The sequence below is a fragment of the Vipera ursinii genome, assembly GCF_947247035.1.
Source record: "Vipera ursinii genome assembly, chromosome: 1".
NCBI classification, from domain to species: domain Eukaryota; kingdom Metazoa; phylum Chordata; class Lepidosauria; order Squamata; family Viperidae; genus Vipera; species Vipera ursinii.
The window spans coordinates 113,965,588-113,990,944 of NC_139512.1; the positions used below are offsets into that span (position 1 = coordinate 113,965,588).

The window sequence follows — 25,357 nt, forward strand, 5'->3', positions numbered from 1 at the left end:
TGCACCTGTGCTTTCGTCTGCTAATGGTTTCCTAATTAGCAATAATTGTCTCTTGTCTGCCCCTAGTATCATGAAGCACATTGAACCTGCCATCAGAAATCATAACCAAGTGGTCTTATAATCAAGACCTAATTAAGAAGAAAATGCACACTTCATTATCTTATGGCATGTGTTTTGTTACTGCGAACATAATTAATTAGAGCTCAATTAATCCAAAAATGGCTTGTTCTTTCCCTACTGTGGATGTGATGGTAGTGAAGGCAAGCTTGGTCTTAGAGACTCCTCTTTGTTTGGTAGAGTGTGGAATTCCTCACTGCGAACAGGATTCAACCTAGTTTCCAGAAGACCAGCAGAAGGAATTGGGATAAGTGAACTCCTGCAGACTTCTTAGTTTAGAAGCAATAAAAATAAAGGGGGAAAAAACTGTATTTCATTCATTGTGTAACTCTGAAAGTTTCAGTACATATTAGAAGATTAATGTTAGTCCTTCAAAGTAGGCCACCCTATGAACTACTGGAACTCTACTTCATTTTTATGAGCTACAACAACAGCATCTTGAAATTTTGACAGATATCTCTTTCTCTTAGACAAAAAAAGACCCAAGGCAAGGTAGTCTTTAGTTCCTTGCTAACTGGAGGCTGTGGGGACCTGGATGGGGGACAAGAGGCTTCTATTGAACCCTGGCAAGACCAAATGATTTTGGGTACACGGGGCTCAGGGATCCAGGACTTTGTCTTCTTTGATTCTGAATAGGGTGGCACTACCCCAGACAGATCCAGTTCACAACCTGGGGGTTCTCCTGGACTCGCGACTCCTGCTAGAAGAACAGGTGGCAGTCACGGCTAGAGCCTTTGCACAACTTTGGGGTGCGTGTCAATTGTGGCCTTTCCTGGATCAGGATTCCCTGAGCTAAGTTGTTCAGGCCCTAGTCATCTCATGTTTGGATTATTGTAATGCGCTCCATATAGGGCTAACCTTGAAGGGCATTAGGAAGCTACAGCTGGTGCAGAGTGTGGTGGCGCAGTCAATTCTTGGGGCCCAAAGAATGGCCCTTGTAACACCACTGTTCCACAAGTTGCATTTGCTGTCCACTAGGATTGGCCCGTCCCACCCATGTCAGCAGAGGAGGCATACTGTGGGCCCATCAGCCCAATTATTCTGGTTAGCAGGGTCCAGGAGGAGGGTCTTTTCTGCTTTTGCACCTGCCTTCTGGAGCATCTTGTCCCCCAAAGTGAGGTTGGCCCCAACCCTCCTATCCTTTCATAATGGCCTAAAAAGGCCTGGCTCTGCCAGTTAGCTTGGGGCCTCAGTTGGGAAGCAGCACAGTCGAAATGCTTGATTTAACAACAGATCCCACCTCCCTCCAATCTGCCCCTGCCTTCCATGTGTACAAAAATGTCTCGGCTGCCCCAACCCATCGTTACCACCAGACACAATCAGTTTTAATATTTTTTCTCTTCGTCAAGAGAAAAGAACAACTGAGACTTCTGTTTATTATTTCACTAAGTACCATCATCTAACCTCAGCCCTGTATCCAGCAAAGCCCCATGGCAAAACAAGTGAAAGAAGCCATCATGGTCACCATCTCCATCTTGAAACACATAAATCTCTCTCTCACACACACACACACACACACACACACACACATACACACACATATATATATATACATATATATATATAATGACTCCACAAAATGTTTTTAAAAGACCTGTGATCAGTTTAAAGCTTAAATATGATTAGCTATCCTAAGTAATAAACTCTGAACTAAAGGGAACCTACCGCAAGAATAGAATAGAATAGAATAGAATAGAATAGAATAGAATAGAATAGAATAGAATAGAATAGAATAGAATAGAATAGAATAGAATAGAATAGAATAGAATAGAATAGAATAGAATAGAATAGAATAGAATAACAGAGCTGAAAGAGACCTTGGAGGTCTTCTATCCCAGCCCCCTGCTCAGGCAGGAAACCCTGTAACATTTCAGACAAATGGCTGTCCAATCTCTTTTTTAAAACGTCCAGTGTTGGAGCATTCATAACTTCTGGAGGCAGGTTGTTCCACTAGTTAATTGTTCTAACAGTCAAGAAGTTTCTCCTTAGTTGCTTCTCTCCTTGATTAGTCTCCATCCATTGTTTCTTGTCCTGCCCTCAGGTGCTTTGGAGAATAGCTTGACTCCCTCTTCTTTGTGGCAACCCCTGAGATAATGGAACACTGTTATCATGTCTGCCTTCATCCTTCTCTTCGTTAAACTAGACATGTCCAATTCCAGCAACCGTTCCTTACATGATCATCTTTGTTGCTCTTCTCTGCATTCTTTCTAGAGTCTCAACATCTTTTTTACATCAAGGTGACCAAATTGGATGCAGTATTCTAAGTGTGGCCTTACTGAGGCATTATAAAGTGGTATTAACACTTCATGTGATTTTAATGCTATTCCTCTATTAATGCAGCCTAGCACTGTGTTAGCTTTTTTGGCAGCTGCAGCACACTGCTGGCTCATATTTAAGTTATTGTCCACTACGACTCCAAGATCCCTCTAACAGTTACTACTATTGAGCAAGGTACCACCTATACTATACCTGTCCATTTAGTGGTGTTGTTGTTTTTTTTGCCTAAATGTAGAACCTTACTTTTTTAACCATTGAATTTCATTTTGTTAGATAGGGTTCAAGTTCAAGATCCTTCTGTATCAACCCAGTCAAGGCAAAAACAACCAGGCTCAAATTATCCTACTTGGGATGAATTACATGAAGTTCTAGCTCTCTTGAAAAGGCTCTAATGCTGGCAAAGCTGGAAAGAAAGGAAAAAAGGATGATCAGCAGCAAGATGGACTCAGTTATAGCAGTGATGGTCCACCGTGGGAAGACCTAAGTGTTGTGATTCAGGGTCAGCCTGTGGGTTCGGCATTTGGGTCGGATGATTCAGAGGAGGAGGAGGGGGGTGTTGGAGAGGTTGCTGAGGGGGTTGGAGAGCTTGCTGATGAGAGCCCTCAGCCAGGCCCCTCCCACCTGGTCACGACGCAGACCCAGCTGTGTGAGCCTGACAGCGTGGATGAAGATGACCCACAGCTGGCCCTGTTCAAGGACGCCCAACGCAGGAGGCAGTCAATCAGGAGTAAACAGAGGAAGGCAATGGGGCACCTCGGAAGGAGGCAGAGAGAAACCACGCCCTGAACTGTTTAAAAGGGGAATGCGTGGGAGGGCTGGTTTGCTGAAGGCAATCGTTTGAATAGTTCCTGTTTCATGGTTCGTGTTTGCTCTCTTTGCTCTGTTTATGTTTTTATGTTAATAAATTTGGCAGGCTTAGTTCCAGCCTCTTGCCTTCTTGTAAAAGGGGTTGTCCCTGCCTTATCTGCAGGGCCAGTAGCAGGCTGGTACAGAACACTAAGGGACCAGGCTGAGTGAAGATCTCTTGAAGACCTCTTGAAGATGTTCTATTTTCATGGTCATAGATCATAGACTCATCACTGACCTGATGGCACATAATTAATCAATTCTATTTAATATCTTATGTATGAACATTTCATCGTCATCATAAAATTTAAAAAGAGTAAAGAAAGAAGAAAATCAAGTTGAGAAAAGGACTAAGATATGTATTACAGATATTCCTCATTTAAGGATGGAAATTGGGACCAGAATTTCCATTGCTTAAGCAGTGCGGCCATAAAGTGTGACATCATGTGATTGTCCCAGCAAGGGCAATCCTAACACTCCCTGCTTCTGTCATTAAGCAAGGATTTCCAGTGATTAAGAGAGTCCCAGGTGGTTGGCAAGCAGATCATCAGCCAGGTGGGAGAGGGAAAAGACTAACATGAAGGTGGGAGGATGGGGGTGGTTAAGGCTGGGCTGGGGAGAGTGCACTTATGGTCCATGAGGTGAGGAAGGTGTGCAGATGGCTGCTGAGACATCACATGACTACCTGTATTTGTATAGTATAGTCAGTTTAGATCTCAGTAATTTAAATGAAAAAGTCTCAAGTGCTTTTGTTGCTTGCCACATAAGAGATGCTTCTCGTCCTTACAGTTACAGTTAACAAAACTATTCCAAGAATATTTCAAAATAGAGGCTTGGACCTGCTGGATCAATTTCTTGACATGAAACTTTAGTGAAAGTTAACATAGCTGAAGACTAATTAGTGAGGAGGCAAATGAGTCTCCAAGTATTAATAATACTATCTTACATCCCCTAAGACTTCATCCTGATACTGTTAGCCACTAAAAAAAGTGGTTCTGTCTAGAAAATCTACCACACTGCTACCCTTGGGAAGTGTCACTTGGAAGCTGAGGTGTCACATGATAATTGCAAGTTTTAAGCTTATTTCATCAAAGTGAACTTAAGTCTCACTTCATTTTTTTATTTCTAGTAGGTCTCCAGTTACTTTTAATTATTAGGGTTATGCAGTGTCTTCTTCAGATCATGTGGAAGCATGAGTGTAGATTCAGTCTGCAGTTCTTTAAAGCAATGCCACCTTTTTCTGGGATTGTTATAGCTGCCCTCTGAAGTTGCTGCATAATCTCAGAAAATTGTGCAGCTGCTTTAAAGAAATTCCTGAAAGATGCTACCAGCATACCTCCAAAGCACTATTTCCGAATCAAATCCAAAGTGTTGCGAAGCCCTGCTAAAAAATTGCTCTACTTTCAGCCTTAACACAGCAGGTGTAATACTATAGTAATGAAGATGTGTGCTTGATATGAAGTTATGTGTATCGTAGAATTTCCTTCCCTTAAAGAATATGTTTTAGAGGTCACTCGCAAATGGCTCCTTTCAAGTGAATATTTATCTTCCACATCTCTTTTTCATTTCATTTTAGGGCAAGCGTTATAAAAATTCCTTGGAGACTGTGGGAACGCCAGATTCCAGCAGATGCCGCAGTGAAAAGAAAGCCATTAAGTAAGTCCCAGTAGGAACTATTGGAGTGAATGGGTTTGAGGTGTTTGAGTTAGTCATTGCATAAACCTGCATCACGAGCATAGGTTTGATATTATACCTTCAAGCTACCTTGTATCTGAAAACAAGGCACTCCCAGTCATTTGGATTCCAGTGGTCCAAAAATCGAATTCCCATCTCCTCCACAATCTTATTACACCAAATATAAGTGCAACCATACTCCTTATATCTTGCACAGTATTCATATTGTTCACTTTAGGTAATTGTTCCTCTGTTTCCATAAACACCATGTTGTTCTTCAACTCCCTCATCAAATAATTTTGTTTCATTATTCAGCATACTAATATTTTTCCTTGCATTATCTCAGCACATTGACTTACCCAGATATCTACGGAGGTTCTCAGTCATCCAGGTCATCCAGTTGTCCCAAAGATGCTTTTTGACGAGGCAACTGGACTTTCTTGTTTTTTCTTTGAAGACAAAGGCCCCTCTTTCGAAGACAGCAAAATCCACATTTTGGACAGTGCTGGTTTGAAAGAGGGGTAAAAGAGGCCATCTATGTCAAAACAGCCCTCTCTCAACAGAGGGGGAGGTATACAACATCATCTATCTCCAGTCTACAACACAGTCCTTTCAACAGTTCCAAGAAGGCTCCACACCCATTTGCACTACTCAGATGACCCTGAAGACACAGATAAGCCTCCAGGTGGCCTCCACGACTCTCTAAAATAATGCAAATGACCAGCTGTCTACAAAGAGTATAAATCTTCCATTCCCCACCATCCAGTCAGAGCTGAAGAAGCTTCTTGGATGAGAAGTGAAACGTCTTCAAAGAAAAAACAAGAAAGTCCACATGAAAAAGCATCTTTGGGACTTACCTAGATAATGGCCTTCCTTTCTTTGTAATATCCCATATCTCATTATTCCAGGGTTACCGCATACCTCAAGATTTCAAAATCTATTTAATTCTTGTTACCCACCTGCCTGCCTTCCTTTCCCAGGCCCATACAATGTACAATTATATCTGTTCCATTAACACTTCCCCATATCATAATCACCTATCTTTTTTTAAAACGAAGTCCAACAATCAGCTGAACATAAATCACCCCAATCGTGTTTCCCGCTATTGTAAAACATGTCTTGTAGGCACCATTTCAAAATGTTCACTAGTATATAAAAGCTAACACATGCAAATGTTGTAAAATTGTTCTCTTTTGCATGTTTTTATCAAACGATTTGTAAATGGCTAACCAATTTCATCCAGACACATTCCTCTTTTTCAGATTTTATCTTCTTCCCCAATTATTAAGAGATGGCAAGCTTTCTGAGAAATGCCCAATGTTATTTAATGTGTAAGCTATTCTCACTTGTTACATTCAGTTGAAAAGATTAATGTTTCTTCTATCTTTTGACAAACAATAAATTCTCCACCTGGAAAAGCAGTCAATTGATATTTTCAACTTTATGATCCTCCAGATGCTAACAGACTGCAACTCCAAGAAACCCTAGGAACATGGCTGATAGGGAAGGGTGCTAAAAATTGTAGTTGAGCAACATCTGGACTGTAGGTTCCTATCCCTGCAGTAGGGCTTAATCTTATAGCCAGCTGTAGTATCGAAGTTAGCATCCAGAGGAATAGAGAAGATTATTATGCAACCACATAGATGTTTGTATGGAAGCCTCTCTAATAAATGGTTTAGAAATATAGGTTTAGTTACACAGAAAGAATCAGACCTATCCTTTAAACTTGCTTATGGAAACAAAATAAGGACACATTAATGGTAACTAATCTTCTTCTGGCATGTGATGCTATTGCACCAAACAGTGGGATATTACAAACCCTTATGGTTACCTCAGTTATTTCCTTGATAGAGCAATAATTCAACTGACAATGGATCGTCATTCACCCATTTCTTTTACTTCATATTGAAAGGATATTTAAGGTGAGTTAATTTTTTATGATCATTGCACATAGCAACACATCACAGTGAAATAATGTTTCTCTGTCATGGTCCCATAATTTGAATTTTTTATATCTAGGCTCCCTTATAGTGGGACTGAATATAATCTCATCTTCAGGAATTGTTAAAAATGTTACACTCTTGAAACCATGATTAAGTAATAATTTCCATAAAATAGCTGTTTCACCTTCTGAAATAATCACACAAGCTTTCCCTTGGTTCTTCTCTGACATTTGCCTGTGGGATTCCCAAATCTAATTTTCTACAATAAAGAACGCTGTATTGAGATTTGCTTGATGACATTCAATGGAAAAGCTGGATGAAGGAACCTTGGTTATTGGCCCTGGAGCGATGGTGATTTAACAAAAGAAGTGTTACCTTAAAAAGTACACCTGCAATTCTGCCTGTACATCTTCAGATGGGTTGATAAAATCAATTGATAAAATTTCTGCCCCTCTGTGTGCATTCATGTTTGTGCATGCCTTTATATGGATTTGTGCATATATACTGTATAATTGTGCATAATATGTAGCTATTTATGTGTTTGTGTGTGTGAAAAATATGTATATATGTATGTTGAAGATATGTGCTCATATATAGAGTAGTTGTTTGTTAATTCCTGGATGCATAGTCTCATCAGTAGCTTATGGTTCTAGATGACATTATTAGCCAATCCCTTAGCTAAATCAGACCAATGGATGCCATGCTCCAAGGCCATTATAAATGTGTGAATCTGATAATTATTTCCCTTGTGCTTTTGATCTCTGCATAGCTTATCTGGGGGTCATGGATAATTATGCTGAGGGTAGAACAAGACCACTACAAAACAATAGCCCTAAGACCTTTCTTCCTAAGCACCTGCCAGTAAATAGTAACAGACATGAATAGAAACTCTCTTCTTACACTCTGCAGCTGCGAAAATGTTCACTTCTTAGCCCCATATTGAAAAGGTTCTACAAAAATTCTGACCCAAAGACACTTGTCACATGATGATGGAAACGGGCAGGCAGGCATAGTGGCGAGGTTGGTTTCTCTACTTTTTTGCAGCACTTTTTACTTCTTTTTTTTCTATTGTTGGTATCTTGTGGATGAACCTTGAGTTCTTTGATGAGCTTCAGTTGTCCTTTATAGCAAGCTTTTCATCTTCTTTCTATACATGCCTCAAGAAGTCATCAAATGGCTTTTAATTCCCGCAAACGGCAAGGACACTAGGTGAGTGGTAAGAGAAGTGGATGCAAGCAGATAACCTGCAAGGAACCTTTGAGGTCTCTCATAAATTTGTTAGACGAATCTCATATGCTGTGACTCAGTTGCCATTGGAGGGGCTCTAAATTCAAGAGGAGATGGTTGGTTAGGCTCTAGCTGTTTACAGAACAGGTGATGAGGCCCTGTGAGCCCACAAACTCCAGCCTGAGGCAAATCACCCTCCTTGGCTCCTTCTGCACAGCTGAGCAGAAGATCTACACAAGGAAATGCCACGTCCCTCAGGCTGAGTAGGCCTCTTCTTGAGGACAAGCATCTAAAGTTTTATCACTTCCCATGCTCTAAAGCTATAATGACAAGGACAGGAAGAATGTTCAAAGCCAGCCTCTTGCTTCAATTAAGTTTTTTTTTCTTTCCTGTTCAAGGGACCCTATTGCCCTTCTCCATTCCTTCAGAAACAAATTGAAGCCAACTGACAGTTGTGTTTGTGCTTATCAACTTAAAATGGCCAAGAGCAACAGTGAAGGCTCTGAACTTACTTGAAGGTTATTAGGGACATGAGCCAGGAGAATGGTTGAGGAAAGTGTTTCTGCCAATAGAGGAATGGAGTCAGTGCAAAGCTGTAGCAGTCCAGGTAAAAACTATTAGCTTGGCTGCAATTTCAGGTTGGTGCAAATGAACTGGAGCTGCAATACAGCTATCATCAGTAAATCAATTAGATTCAGAACAGATTCAGTTGCTGCAAAGCCCATTTGTGGAAGTGACCCTAGGTTCAGTATGGCAATGGAGCATGGACTAAGATTCCTCCATAACCTTGAAGCTGTTTTCCCACCATCACATTATTGTAATCTGATGAAAGAAATCTAAATAGCTACCTTAAGATAATTTTCTTTTGGAAATTATCTCGTGGGATTTGCCAGTTAACTTATTCTCAAGGATCTTTTCTAATTGGGCAAAGAGGTGCTTTTCTCCAGTTTGATGCACAAATACTGCGCAGGAAACCGGAAAAGATTCTTTCTCTGCATAACAGCAACAGATCTAGCTAATGTTCCCACTATTTTATAAAATGTGTTGCTATTGTCCAAGATGCTGCTTTATTTTCCACATTACCCAATTTGGTTGAAAAAAAATACAGAAAGGCAAAAATCCTGTCCCCCCGAAAGGAAGAATACAGGTAAGAGACAAGGTAGAGTCCTGAGGAAACAAGTCTTAGAGTCATTTAACAGAGGTTTCTTTAACACGCATCCCTCCCTTTCCCCCCCCCTCTCTCATTCTCCCTTACCATCAGCTCTGGAGGTGCCTGCTCCTATCTTTTTTCAGCTTTGCCTTACCTATATATCATCTGAGTGTGTATGTGTGTTTGTGTGGACACATGGGTATGAGGCACAAAGCTTTACCTTCCACAGGAGGAGAAGTCAACACTAACCTTGCTGTCTCTCATTTGGGTTATTTTTTTTTTCCTCCTTCCTCCCCTTGCAGGAATTTAGATTCTCTCTCTTGTATTTCCCTTTGTTTTTTTTTCTCCCCTCTCACCGGCTGATCTAGTGATCTAGACAGAGACTTTTGGAATAACAATGACAACACAGTGCAGCAGAAATGGAGTTCCTACCCTCCCAAGGAGTTTATACTAAACATATCACCTTACGCCCCATATGGTGATCCACGACTTTCCCTCAAGTGAGTCTCTCTTTAACTGATTTGATCATACATAGTGAGTATATGCACACCTCTTTCCCACCTACCCCTTCCTGCTTTCCTTTTTCCCCTCCTCTTCTTCCCCTCCCCTGCACTCTACTACTCCCTCCCCATGGACATATGGCCATGGAGACGAGCAACCCCACCCCAACCCCTTCGCCTTCTGTCCTGCTCTTTCAGTGGTTCACAACTACTGGCTGGTACCTTTGGAATAGCAGACTTGTGTTTCCATTATCCCAGGAACTCTTATTACCTGGGGCTCAAATTTTGGCCCCAGTGAAATGGAAAATACTGTTTGTCGAAAGCAGATTAAATCATTGACTCATAAAAGTTTGACGTAGTCAATCATACAGCCGATTTAAAAGGTGGGTTTGGACCTAATAAATCCATTATGATTTCATCCAACTGAAAGGGTTGGCACTGGATAGCAACTTAACCCTTAAATCCGCATCAAAAGCCATTGCATTCCTTTGTACTTAAGGTCTTAGCCCAGGCATTTTCCCTGCTAGGCTAATATGGTGCTTCCAGTGGTTTGAGAACCACTGCCTAGCAACTCACTGAGAAAGGCCAGCCCCGTCCCTCCCTGTCCCCTGGTTCCTTTGGCTCTCCTCTCCCTCACCCACCCACTCCTTTTCTGCAGCACAGGATGGGGTTGCCCGTTCTGGTCACCCTCTCAGCGTATTCTCTGCATCTGCACTGTGTGGTGGTGGTGATGGTAGTGGTAAGCTCTCTCACTAACATTGCTTTTTTCTCCCTTCGCCTGCACAGTGCCTCTCCTAACGGTCTTATCCATTGTTCAACCCTTCGTTGTCTATGGAATTAACTTTGGCTGCAATCATAACCTCACAAGCCAGGGCTGCCTGCTGCCTTTGACTGGGACAAAGGCTCTCCTTGGCCCTTTCTTTTGCAGTGCTGATCTCTCTCTTTCTCTCTGTCTGTCTGTCTGTCCCTTGTCTGTCTCTCTCTTTTCGTTCTCTCTCTCTGTCTCTCTTTCTGTCTGTTCTCCTCTTCTTCATGTGACCTCCTTCTCATTGCCACCTGCCACCTTCCTTTCCTGACATACCATAGTGGCTCATTGCTGTCAGGTGCAAAGTTGGCTGCCTCAGCCACAGCTGGGTTGGCAGGAGAGCGAGAAGGATGCCACGGAGAGAGGCAGCAGCTCCGAGAGGACGGCATGAAGAGCAGCGTGTCGGCCCACAGCGAGCCCAGCATTGGGAAGGCGGGGAGAGGCCGATGGCAAATGGTGCAGAGCCACCTAGCAGCAGGGAAGCTGAGCTTATCCAAGTGAGTGAGAGTGCATCCCAGGCCTGGCGTGACGTGGCCTGTGGGCCCCAAAGACATTGCAGCTAGGAAGATAAACATGTCCAAATCCCATAATGATGTTTCTGCTGAAGTCCAGACAAGCACATAAAAAATATAAGGGCTGTCATTATGACAATATAACAGAATAGTCATAGTGTGGTGGGGATAAATAAATCTTGAGGCAGATGGTTCTGTTCTTCACACACACACACAAAGGATGGTTAAAGGCTTGAGAGAAGAGCATTTTGACTTTTAATGCTTTGAGACAGATTGCCCATAAGCATGTAAAAGCTGGTCTCCTATTGGGTCAATCTAAACATCTTTCAATCGACCACAGATTTTTCATCAATGGCTATATTGCTGGGTGCTTCAGAGTAAATATACTGTGAGTCACAACATAATTCTAGAATATGCTCTTTAGTCATGTGATTTATTGCCATCCTTCTGCAGTCACAAAAGCAAAAAAAAAAATGTGTTCACATAATCCATCAATTTCTAAGTCTAACTTAAATCCAGCTTTCGTTGTTTACTCTTTTGCAAGAAAATCACATTGCAATATCTCAAAACTGGTGAACTGTTATACAAGGAAAGGAACAACTGACGAGTAAAGCACTTGTTGTAGCAGATATTCCCTAAGTAGCTCCCTCTAAGGAATTTCTCTGTGAAATCTATTATCCCATTAGTCATAGGCCAAAGACTGAAGACCTGGAACATGGGATATATATTTGATGATAAATAAATTTCTTGTAATTAAGCTGGAAAAAATGAGGTACTGAAAAATATCTCAGTTACTCATATCACATTTGCTTGCTTATTTTCATCATTTTTTTTTTTAAAAAGGCATCTGACAAGCAAGAAAGAAACAATGGAAGCTGAGTCTGGCTGAATACTGGTGTTAAATATAAATCTAAGCCCTAATGGGCAACCTTCTCTTAGTAAGGATTCTTTTATGGAATTATTAAGATAATTTGTATTTACCAAAGACTTTGGGTGGTCAACGTCTTAAAGGCAATGTTGGTATTGCCAGACTCTACTCCTCCTCTTATTCCCTTTGCTTGTTCACGTGCTCTGATTAGGTAAACAGAGACATGAGCAGCAGCCTCCACTTTCTGTATGTGTGACAATACAGACTGAATCCAAGAAGAGAGATCAAGCTAGTAGAAAGGAGAACAGGCAGTAATAAAGATCTTGCTAGAGAGGGATGACCAGTCCAGAATCTTTTCCTGAGAACCTCAGGAAAAGGAGCCTTGGTGGAGCAGTGGGCTAATGCCTCCTTAAGTAACACCAGCTGCCTGCAATTAGTGCAGGTTCGCATCCCACCAGGCTCAAGGTTGACTCAGCCTTCCATCCTTCCGAGGTAGGTAAAATGAGGACCCAGATTGTTGGGGGCAATTAAGCTGACTTTGTAATAATGCCGCTTGGGGGGGTGTGTGAAAGCCCTAATAAGCAGGCATATACTGTACATAGAATGAAGGCTACTGCTAAGCTTGTAAACCGCCCTGAGTCTTCGGAGAAGGGCGGGATATAAATGGAATTAAAATAAAAATAAATGAATAAATAAATAAAATAAAACCTGAAGTGCAACTTACTAATAGTTACACATGGAGAAAGCTGCGCATGAGGAAAGAGCTTTGGAAGATCTTGTGCTATGCAGTTCCCACCCCTGAGGCAAGGCAAAGGCAGTCTCCATATCAGCATGTGCTGCTTTGATGGAAACAGCATACAAATTTCAAGCTGTCTGAAGTAATAGGGTAATGATTTTATCACGGATAAAATGGTGTTTCAAGCTGCCAATCATTATTTTCAAAATAATTGTATTTCATTAGTCCACTGAGGACAAAATGTGCTTTGCTAAATCAGTATTAAGGTCTTGTAAGTTTGGAGACATCGGAGCTGACAAAGCTGCCATTGTCACCATAGCCGAGCTCACCTTGCTGCTCCTGTGATTTGTATGGTTACATTATGGCTTTTCCTGTGATCCATGGAGCCCAACGTGTTTGTCAGTGACCCAGTAAATCTTGTCCTACTGCCTGTCCTCCCCACCAGACCAGTTGTCAGACTAGTATCTCTAAATTCCAGTGTCAGTGAAAAGTTCCTCGAGGTGGATCTTTTTTTCATTTCCAACAATTTGGAAACTTTCTTTTAGAGTTTTTAAGTATATTTGACAACTCTTTGATGAAATTCATAGAATTCAGCATGGTCAATATAATATAGGATCTCCCCGTGGTCTCCTCTAAATGCAGTGATCTTCTTAACTGAAACAGTGTGTGCCCTTGAATCCTTTTGGAATTGTAAGGAATCAGCATCCCCTGGGCAGCTCTTCTGATCTCTAGCTCTTCAAGAGATGACTTTATATATGTTAATGAATATGGAAATGTGTGAGGGAAGTTGTTTCATAATGCTGTTTCCCACTCTACTCTCAACTGCAAGCTCATGGTATCTCCACAGAGTAATATCAGAAATACATGTCACTATCAGAAGTGGCAAGATTAAGTTGGAAGGTTTCTTACCGCAATTCCTATGATAGAATATTTTATCATCCCCATAACTGGAAGCAAAGATTTGCCCTAAGGTATATGTACCCACAGAATCATTCACTCTGAAGTCTACCATCAATTGCTGGTCTTACAGCCACCCAGAATATACATGCAGCCAGTTTACTTTCTTAGACTATGTCTTAAAACCATTAGATTTGTGATACCTTTCAGGACTCTATTCTACCTATTTCAAAGAAAAAAATCAGGTTCCCTCTATTATGTTACCATTTATTATTCTGCCAAAAATATAAATGAATATTTGGGGAAGAGAGTATTTATCCAGGGTGTAAATGAATACATAAACAGTATATTAATATTTTCCAGACATTTAGTCCCAGACATAGAGGGTTTTTGATCATATAGCACTTTCTGTGGAGTAAAGCAATCTGATGTATGTATGTATGTATGTATCCCTCCTAATGAAGACTCTTGTCTCTGTATCTGGCATGTGCATTTTCTGTGAGTGAGTGCTACTGTGCTTTGTCTGTCTGTCTGAGATGGCCCTTCTGTCTGTCTGCTTGCACAGTGGCCTTATGGTCGAAACTAGATGGGAGCCATCAGAGGTATCTGTAGATATGTCAGAGAGCCAGGTGTATCAGGTACAGACTTTAAAGCACTGGGGCTACTTCCCACATATTTGTAACCTTGATAGAAATGCTTGTGTTCTACTTATTCCCAAATCAAAGGAGCCAATTTTAGTTTCCTTGACTGAGAGGCTTAAAATTGAACTAATTTAGGATTTGATAAAAAAAAACCCCAGAAATAAGGTCACTACCTGTGGAGCAAGCAGGGAGGAGAAAGGCCAATTTCTACCTTTGCCAAGCAGGAAATTGGTTAAGCTAGAGGTGGCCACTACATAAGCAGAAGTACTTAAAACCTGTACCAAAGTAGGAAATGGGGAAAGATGGGACTCATTTCTTACACAGATTTTCACAGTTCTTCTTTCTCTTTCTGCCTCTATCTATCTATCTATCTATCTATCTATCTATCTATCTATCTATCTATCTCCTGACTACTCTTCACCCTACAAAAACTCAAGCATTATTTTGTTATAACTTCCCTAAGCAATTCTGCTTGTTTGAATTAAGATGGTTTCAGGCCAGGGTCAACAACAGGCAAAATATGCTAGATCCCAACTGCTATGAGATCTTAAGTTTCTGGATATTCTTAGTTATACTTAACTGGTTTGGCTTTACTTTTTACAAAGTGACATATGACTGTTTTATGACTACTGACTCCATCTGGCTGCTCTAGAAAAAATGCTAGGAGCAATAAGACTGGTGGGTGATCAGCTGACTGTGCTCCTCTCTGCTTTCACATGTTCATCTTCCTGTTCATCTTCCTGATTGGCTGCCTTTGTGAGATACTCAGACAAATGGATAGCCATGCCTTTCAGGGAATAAAGGTAAAGGTTCCCCCACACATGCGTGGTAGTCGTTTCCGACTCCAGGGGCCACTGCTCATCTCCGTTTCAAAGCTGAAGAGCCAGCACTTGTCCGAGGATGTCTCCATGGTCATGTGGCCGGCATGACTAGACGCCAAAGGTGCACGGAACGCTATTACCTTCCCACCGTAGTGGTCCCTATTTTTCTACTTGCATTTTTATGTGCTTTCGAACTGCTAGGTTGGCAGAATCTGGGACGAGTAACAGGCACTCACTCTGTTACGCGGCACTCGGGATTCGACCCGCCAAACTGCCGATCTTCTGATTGACAAGCTCAGCGTCCTAACCCACTGAGCCACCGCGTCCCTCTTTCAGGGAATACTGTGCCCAAAAGTATCTTTCGCAATTGGAATACTTTCACTAGTTTGCTTATTCAACCACCCTGTAGTGTACTACTGCTTTACATTTGGTCATGCATTTTCCATACTTCTTTCTGGCCTGTTCAAAAGCCCAGTTTTCAGTTTAATTGCAGGCATGGTTGTTTAGAAATGGAGTTCAAGTATTTTTTTTAAAAAAAGAAGAAGCTAAATGGAAACATATTCTACCAAAACACATATTCTGTGCTTCAAATAAATTATGCAGATGAATGGTCCTTGCAATCTGCACTTGATCTCAATATTGGAGTTTGTGGGGGGGAAATGTAATATTTGAAGCAAGAATAGTGTCATGGTTCTGATAGATGAAACCAGTTAAAAGAACTTCAAGGCAAGATTTCTTCCCTAAAGAACATTTTATTAGGAAACAAAGTATCGGCACTTACATAGTTGAACCCAAGAATGAGACTCCCTCCTCCCAGATACAAAGTAACAAATTGCAATTCCCACCCCACAAGAGCTGTCATAAATCACATTCCCCAATTAGCACAAAACACGGGCTTTTCTCTCCAACCTCTCAGCCCGCCAAAAGCTTATCAGAACATGTCCTTGAGTTCCTACACTTCTACCGTTGTTATGGCTAGCTAAACCTTCAGGCATTTACCCCATCCCCCCTTCTACGTCTGAACTCTAAAAGAATAGCAAGGCACATTAAAAGCAAGAGAAAAAAAATGGCTGCTGTTTTTTCAGTTGTCAGAGCAACAACATCCATTGTTACAGCGTTGACAAATAGATGTATAAGATAGCTTTGTATATAGGCATTCTCATATTCAGTCCTGCATTTGGGGCTGGAGAAAGATACCTGTCTGAGCCCCTGGCAAGTCAATGGAGTTGATGAGGTTATTTGATATGAGGTAACATCCTCCCCCTCCCCCCCAATTCTTCAGATATTTTCAGTAATTTAAAACTTGCACAGCATATTTGATTCCTAGCAAAATGTGCAAAGGTAGCCTCCTAGAAAATGAACAGCCTTGATCATGAATTCCTTCTTATCCCTGCATGCTTCCTTCTGCCGTTGTCTTATGTCATTATGATCAACCATGCCTGTTTTTCTCTTGTCTTTGGCTGTATGGGTAGCTATGTTGTGCATTGTGATACTCAATGGCTTGTGTGGCTGTGTGGTTAGTTGTGACAGCTTTCTGTACTTACTGTATGTACTGTCTTTCAAGCTATATGTTCTGTCCTGTGCTTCACTGTCCACAGGCTACAGATCATACCTACACAAGTTCTCTCACATCTACAAGTGTGTGGCCATCTTATATTTTTCCTACTTATCCCTCCTGGGGGGTTTTCCAACTAGGCAACTAACTACACGTTATGTGCAGATGCATCTATTAAAGTCAATCAATCAATCTTTTATTACAATCACAGACCAGAATTAAAAAATTAAAACACTAAAATAAATAGAACAAAGCAGAACAAAATATAATACTATATTACAGTTAGTGCTGACATCATCAATGGGCAGCTAAAGTCTACCCAATTTTTACAGATAATATAGTAGTATTTAAGCTACACTCACAGAAGCTGTATCACACTGATCCAATAATAATAAAAGAAATCAGAATTTCTCAGATATTTTACCAGGTAAGCAGTTATGATTCCATGATTCTTCATAGAGGGAACAATATAACAGGACATGAATTGTGTTTTCAATTGCCCCTTTTCCCGCAGGGCAACAATCTCAGATCATATGGGACATTTTTGTATTGGCCCTCCAGAACTGCTGTGGAGAGAGCATTACAACATGCTACAGTTAGTGCCCTCTGAAATTTAGAGACTGTTGTAGAGGTATCCTGCTGGCTTATGAGGGGGGAGGGGGCTGACTGCTCAAGAAAAAAGAGCAGACATCTATGAGAAGAGACTCAGTACCATTTTTGTTTTGTGACCTTAGAAAAGTCTCTTTCGAAAATGCAGTTGATAGCACATACAGGGTATTTTAAGTATTTTAAGATGTGTGTGCCATTTCTTCATTATACTTGCCTCACCAAGAGTCTGATTCAGGTTTCTTTCATTTTTAAAAGGCAGACCTTTTACACTCCCCTGCTTTTGGACTCCCAGTTTCCTTTCCCGAAATGATAATTCTTACTCAGACAAATACAATGGACCTCTCTCATACTCTCTATAGAGATATGTGTGTATATCACGTGTAGTTAGACTCCTAATGGCCACTTCAAGCATTACATTTTTTTTAAAAAAAAACCACATTTGCTTACAGATGTGTATATCATGTAGATGCACTCATTCAGATGCTGTTCTTGGCTGCAGATATTCTTCACTGAGTATATGCTCAACCTTGCACAGAAATGTATGACTTTGTGAGATGTGAAATGACCTCCAAATCCAATCCTCTAAGGGCCATAATGAAAAAAAGGCTGCAATTTGTCTGAATCCATTGAGATAGCCCTATGATCAAAAACTGTGAATGTCATCCATTCAGGTATAGCCACACCAGAAAACAGAGCACTACCTTCAGACAGGAGACAAAGGGCTATTTGTTCCCTTACTATCAAGAGTTTAGAGCAGGGGTAGGCAACCTTGGCTCTTTTATGATTCATGGACTTCAACTCCCATGGCTGACTCAGGAATTCTGGGAGTTGAAGTCCACAAGTCATAAAAGAGCCAAGGTTGCCTAGCCCTGGTTTAGAGGAAAGCTTAAGCTCAGATCTTTTTCCCTTATGATGTACTTCTGAGTTGCATTTGGGGGATGAACAAGACATGATGGCAAGAAACCTGTGATGTTAAATTCTGGTCCTTGCCAAACAGTCAAGCAGTAAACAAAGTCCATTTCAAAGAGAGCTACGGCAAGATCAACTAGTTGAATCTCCTCTTCATTATCTCCTCTGCTAAAAAGAAATACCTACAGATAAAAAAGGTAAAGGTAAAGTTTCCCCCGCACATGCGTGCTAGTCGTTTCCGACTCTAGGGGCCAGTGCTCATCTCCGTTTCAAAGCCAAAGAACCAGCGCTTGTCTGAGGACGTCTCCGTGGTCATGTGGCTGGCATGACTAGACGCCAAAGGCGCACGGAACGCTGTTACCTTCCCACCATAGTGGTCCCTATTTTTCTACTTGTATTTTTACGTGCTTTCGAACTGCTAGGTTGGCAGAAGCTGGGACGAGTAACAGGCGCTCACTCTGCTACGCGGCACTCGGGATTTAACCTGCCAAACTGCCGACCTTCTGATCGACAAGCTCAGTGTCCTAACCCACTGAGCCACCGCATCCCTACAGATACATACTCATAATTCTACAGAACCCTTCCCTCAGCTTCGTTTTCCCCAGCTGACCAAAATTAAGCTCAGATGGGAGCAGGAGAAAAGTAACCTTGGAAGAGTGTCAATCATAAATGGGAAACAAAGGGTTAAACTCCTGCTAACACATCTTGTCTCCCCTTAATTCTAGCAGCTCTTTGACAATGACGGAAGCTTGAAGAAACAGACGTGCTAGCAGTAAAGCTAGTTCTTTCCTCAAGCAGTTCCCTCAGTTTCCTTGCTCAAAGTGGAGACAGGGCAGTGTTCAGGAACAGAAAACATTAAACCCAACACTTCTGTAATAATCCGAAACACCCTTGCCTTATTTGTAGGATTGTCACTGCTGTTGACAGGTTCCTGCAACTTCAGCAGGCAATAGAATGTGTGTTTCTGGTTCTCAGGCAATTCTCAAAAGCATATAAAGCTGACAGTAAAGAGGATAGACACCATTATTACATGTAGTTACCTAAGAATATTATGATGTGCTCTGGAGGACAGTGCTACACCTACTCAAGAGAAAGATGGGGCTGCAACTCCACTAGGGGAAAATAAAACAGAGCAGGATAGATGACAGTGCTGAATATCGCCACCATTTCAAGGAACAGTGTGGCTTCAGAGAGAGCCAATAAAGAAAGCAGTTGTGGAATGTGTCACATGTCACAAGCAACCCAGCAGAGGCACCAGGGAATTTGTCTTGAGAAAGCAGTCTAATTAGTTTTGAAATGAGGGTTGGCATTTTGACTCTCCTTACAAGCTTGGGAGAAGAAAAAGGAGAAGTGGCTTGTGAACATTCTCATGCTGAACCCCAAGATTGGAAAGGATCTTGTGATCAAGGAAGGGTACAAAATGGCCACAAGGCAGGGGACCTATGCTGCCAAAAATTCACAGCTAGAGGCACAGCTCCCAAGGACAGTGTGTTGCTTCCAACCATGCCTGGCTGAGAGAATGCTGTGCTGGGGCATCTTCTCTTTAACACTCTGCTTTTCCTTCCTCCAATTTTGCCCCTTTACCTTCTTCTCCTTTTTCTCCTTTTCCTTGCCCTCCACCTCCGTAAGTTTTGAGGATTCCACCATGTCCACAGCCACTACCCTTGAGTATATCCCCACCTCAGCAGGAGACCCGAAATGCCAGCGCCCGCGCACCCTCTTGCGCCAGCAAAGCCTCCAACAGCCACTCAGCCAGCATCAGAACCCCGGCCACAGCCAGCCCACCACCAGCCAGAGCCTGGGTCACCTGCAGTCCCACACCAGCTCCTCCTCAGCCACTGGCAACCCTCGGGGCTGTCGGAGTGGGCAGTCACGGCAAGGGACCTCCGCTGGCTCCAAGCAGAGGACAGCTGGTGGCCGTAGCCGCTCCAACCCTGGGAGCTGGGATCATATGGTGGGGCAGATTCGGAACCGAGGCTTGGATATGAAATCTTTCCTGTAAGTTTCTTTGCTCTTTTCACTTTCTGTGTGACTTGCATTTCTTTATTGTTCTGTTTGGTGAATGTCCACTTGATAAGGCTCTTACTGTGGTGTAGTTAGCTTCAAGCTGATTGCAGACAATTCAATAATTTGCCTGCCTTATTAGTTGCCTGCCTTTGTTGGGAAGCAACTTCTTCCTTTAAACTCCTCAGAACATGTAACATGACGTGGAAGAGTCAGTTCTCTGAATACAGAAAAGTTGCTTCCTAATTCCAGATGAGATTTTTCTTGCTCTTACCTATTGCAACAATTCTAGCCCTTATACAGTTTCATTTCTGAACCTTTCCAAAACGCTTAGTGAAAATCTTCAAAGGTTTGTCATTTAACAGCCACAAATAGAGACTTGCTGTCCTCTCAGAAAACAAGTACAGCGTAAAGTGTTTAGAATATGGAAAACAAGGCCACAGAATAAGGGTCGAATTAGACAGTCTTCTAATTTATTCTCTGTCCGGGTAATGTAATTTTCTGCACCATTTGAGCAACACGGGGGTGTATAGCAGAACTGTATAATTGTATCACATCCTCAAGTTTTCAGAAGTTAATTGGGGGCTTCAAGGGCTAGAAGAAAAAAGAAGCCACAGCGACAGGTCTTCCAGTAGCCTGTGGAGTGCCGTTTGCTCACCTCCACTGATAAAGGACAGACCCATGTCACGGACTCTTGAGGGATTTGAACTGCCTCTTCTCCCTAGAATAATTTTGTCTTGAGTGGGAGGGAGAAGAAAGCTAAATGCTAAAGGAAAAAATCTTTTTTGTTCACTGACCTTACAGGAGAGCTGGCAAATGTCTCTGAAAGTGATGCTTCGCTCCCTCCTTTCCCTTCACAGCCACAGTCTTGCTTTTCTTATTCATGACATCCTGCCTATCCTTGCTGTGAGCTGTAAAAGAAGATTTGTCAGAGCAGTTTGAAGTTGTGTGTTATTTTCAATCTGTTTTCAATACTTTCCCTGTTGATAACAGTTTCTAAATTCCAAGCCCAGAGAAATAATCTGAAGCTTTGCTCTTCCCTTATCTAGAGGTGTGACAAAATCCATTATTTTCTTTGGAATGGGGTACCATCATCTATCCTTTACATTTGGTTTGCCGGTACAATATTCTTTCTGTTATCTGTTGCTCTAAATGGGGCATAGCAAAGCGAGGTTGTGGAGTATGTAAATACGACAAAGTACATAGACCTGTGTGTACTTGTCTTGTGTGTTTCCATACCTGGAAAATCTGTTAAGTTGTATTTTATATTTCTGTAGCTGAACACTGCTTTCATAATTACATACAGCTGTACATCACTGACAATACAAACACAAACACATCTGTATAATAATAGCACTAATAGATTCTGCTTTCTTTCACTGGTGGTCAGGAATAGTTGAAATCAAAGATTCACATACACATAGAGCTAATTGATTTAGTCAACACTACATTGTTTAGTGTGCCTTACCTCATAATTATGTTTCACAGTGCATAAAATTAAAACAGCATAACAGGTCCAAGCTGATTAAAAATCTTTTGTTAATCAGCTTTATAAACACTGTTGCAAGAAATGATGTAAAATTGTGTCTATAGTGGTAGGAGAACAGAACCATCATAGAACCATTTTGTAAATATATAGGAATAGTGTTAATTACTAATAATTGCTGTTGTCTTTAGTTCTGCATATATTCCCAAATAGAGCTAAAAGGCAGTGATGAGGTACCCTTGATAATACAATGTCTATCAAACTTTGTTGCAAATAAGCAAAATGATTATGAGAATGGTAGCAGGATTAAAGGTGAATTACATTATGAAAAATGGGGGTCATTGAATGCATTTAGTGAGAAGAAGATTAAGAAAAAGGAAAAAAATATTATTTAGAAGAAAAAAGAATAGAGAATTACTCACAGGAATCAAAGTTATGTGCAAAGGTTTTTCATTTTAGAAAATATTTTGCTAAAATATTGGTAGAATATTTTAATATTTTAACTTTTAACATCAGCATTAGAGCAATGTAACATTGGTAGTAATATCTGATGTTCTGAAGTTTTCAGGGAACAGATTGACAAATTTTTTCAGGGCAGGATTTTATCCAAGATGGTGTTTAATGATATTCCTTCAAGCTCTTTTTTAATTAATTATTGTATTTAAAATATTTCTTAAATGCTTTATTAATGCAACAGAGATAGCACCTATTCTTCATAGATGCTTTCTGTAAAAGATCTATTTTTGTTGGAACAGGAGACAACAATCTCTTGCTTTTCCCCCAGGCTAGATTTTTCCATTTGCTTATAAATGGATAGATTGATCTGTCCAGCTTGAATTAGGAATAGACATTTTGGAGAGAGATTGAACTCAGTTGTGCATAAATGAGGCTGCACTGAAATACTTGGGTTAAAGATTTCAATAGCGGGGTCCAATATTTAATTGATTTATATAACAGTGTTTCCAGTCTTCAGCTGAAACATGCACATTTATGAGGATTTATCAATACAACAACGTCATGATGCCCATATATACAACATAATCAATCTTAGGCAGGCCACTCAATATGTTTTCTTTAGGCTGTTTTTTATCGATGCCAGTTTTCCATCATTGGAGTTGGGGAGAATTTTTTTTCTGTCCAGGCTAATTAAACTGTAGGCAGTGATTTTTATTTATCACATTTGGAACCTAGCCCCCTTACAGAAGGACTCCAATAGTGGTGGTGGTGCTTTCAAAATTATATATTTATCAAAAAACAGAAAGCTCAGAGTGGTTTACAAAAAAAAATCTAAAAATAAAGATACAGTAAAAATAGAATATCATAAAATGCAGCATTCAAATAATAAGACTATGATTAAATCCAGAAGAATCAAAGAAAAACAAAAGACAAAGAAGAAGTGTACAAAAATGACTTTAAAGAGAACAAGGAAAGTGAAATGTGTTTTTGTCTGCTACTGAAAGAACATTATAGACAGTGCTAGACAGGGCCTTTAATAACTGTGGAGCAAATTCATTTATTCATTTTTGTTTCTCTTGTCTTACAGTTAGAGAAAGAGATAGAGATATATAGAGAGAGGCATAGAGATATAATTTAACAGAGCCGGTGTTTTTTACTTCCTAGCCAATCCGCTCAACATCTAGAAACAATTGGAGAAAAGCCTACAATCATTTAGGACAGTGATTTTGAGAATTCCAGCTGAACAGCCTGAGCAATTCTTCCCCTCCAATTAATGAGGAAGTGCCAAGAAAGAAAGAGAGAGAGAGAGAGAGAGAGAGAGAGAAAAGAAAGAAAGAAAGAAAGAAAGAAAGAAAGAAAGAAAGAAAGATTTCCCTCCCCATTCTTGCTTCCTTCCATGGTTGTCTTTGGGGGCTTTATTTAAAAGGCTCAACTACAGAACATAAATTAATGGCAGAATGGCCCTCTGTTCTATTTTGAGACCCCAGAGAAATGGTGGTGCGGCCCAGCAAAGGCTGTGCTGCTTTGAGAGAAGTAAAGCCTGAGAGATGGACAATATGAATCTGCCTATCTTGCCCAAGCATCTCAAATGGCAAAACAGAAGTGATGAGGCCGAAGCCCTGTGTATAAAGTGCCTCTAGCTTTCTCTTCATTCACATGGTTCCTGGTTTTATAGATGAATTTCATTTGAGCTCTGGGGGATTGTGGTTTTCTCTGCACAACATCATTTGCTCATTGATCGGGGGAAAAGCTTCCACTAAATAAGAACAAGCTGCTTAGTCCAACTGATGTTCCTTTGCAAGAACCTACAGCTTTTTAATACTCTCACTCTCCTAGCCCAAACACTAGAAAAGCCAATACCTTTAGGTTTACATTTAAAAAGAAATCTGGGTTTCCTTGTATCCAGCGCTGATGCATTTATTAACTACCACCATTTCCAGGCCCAAAGGAGGCTGCAATAATAAGGCCTTGCTGTCTGAAGTCAGCAGGCAAAATATTCATTGTGACAGAGATCACAGCTGCACCTTTTAAAAAGAAATCTATACGTTATAAATTTAGAATGAAGATAAAAAGCTCATTCGAGTCAACACACTCGGGCAGGATTTTGGGGGGGGTTGGGGTTTTGTTTAGTTTTTGCACCAATAAGGAAATTTTTTGCCACTGTTACTGTCAAGGATGTTTTTCAGCCATCCAATTTAGCCAACGACTCTGGGATTCCCTAAAAATCTCCCAACCAAGAACTAACCAGACCCAAGTGTTGCTCTATGCTGAACCTTGTACAGAATAGACCAATGACCAAAGTTTTAAATCCAAACTGCCCCTGCATCCAACCCTAAAAACAGTACACTAGTTACAAAATCTGTGGTATAAACAACAAACAACTTTTCAATATAAATGGACAACAGAAAAGCTAATTAATCCATTATTTCACAAATATCACAAATGAATCTCAAGCAGTACCATGGACCCACCCACTCTGCTTCAGGTGGGGTTTTTCCCTCTTTAAAAAACTGGTCTTAAACTTTAGCCAGTGTTTCATTTTTCTCTTTAGAAAGCTGATTAGCTATAACAACAACTGTTTTTGCCAAATTTAGCAAGAAAATTGCAAGTTCCCAGGAACAGAATAATCTTTATAATAATTTAATGAAAGTTATCTGGAAAACTGATACTTAAGCACCAGTAAAAGAACGGATCTCAGCTAACGCTAATGACAAACACTTAATCTTGTTATCAGATATAGAAGCAGGCAGATACACTCGTGATCTCCCTTTGTTCAGTACCTATCAAACATAATGAAGCCTATGAGGGCATTATAGCCATTTAGCTATTGGCTAGTCTTGACGTGAATGTACATATTGTACATTGTAATATATAGTGGTCTTGATAAATAGTTTCAGCTAGATGAGCAAATTGAATCTCTTTGGAGATTCTCCTTCCTTGCCATTGTAAATCTCTGGACTAATTTTTATGCAAATGCAGGACATCTGGGGAAAGATTAGTAGGACTCATAAAAATGTCAGAATAGTGTTCCCCCTTCATTGTTGCTTGTTTTTCCTTAAGTTCGGTGAGGTTCATTTTCTAAATTCTGCATTTTACAATAAACCTTGCCAAGCGGCTTACTTTGAATTGGAAAAAGAATTGCCATTCTGAATGTGCCACGCCTCACCTGAAAGATGTGCAACTGAAGAACAACATTGTCATATGAATGTGGTTGTCACCTGGTAGGTGGAAATCACTGCATGATGGCTGGCAAAGAACAGGGTTTAAGTTATTGATAGCAGATATTTCCTTGGTAGTCACAGCTCTTGCTATTGTCAGTGAATA

The 25,357-nt window shown here is 40.8% G+C and overlaps 1 protein-coding gene across 1 annotated transcript in view; it reads left to right on the forward strand.

Moving 5' to 3' along the window:
- SYT7 (synaptotagmin 7) overlaps window positions 1-25,357 on the forward strand; it is a 261,982-nt gene that overhangs the window by 181,518 nt on the left and 55,107 nt on the right. Inside the window, exons 3-6 of the mRNA XM_083348320.1 lie at window positions 4,817-4,896; window positions 9,603-9,734; window positions 10,821-11,036; window positions 19,717-20,085. Coding sequence (XP_083204446.1) covers window positions 4,817-4,896; window positions 9,603-9,734; window positions 10,821-11,036; window positions 19,717-20,085 — 797 coding nt within the window. The remainder of the gene's footprint in view (window positions 1-4,816; window positions 4,897-9,602; window positions 9,735-10,820; window positions 11,037-19,716; window positions 20,086-25,357) is intronic.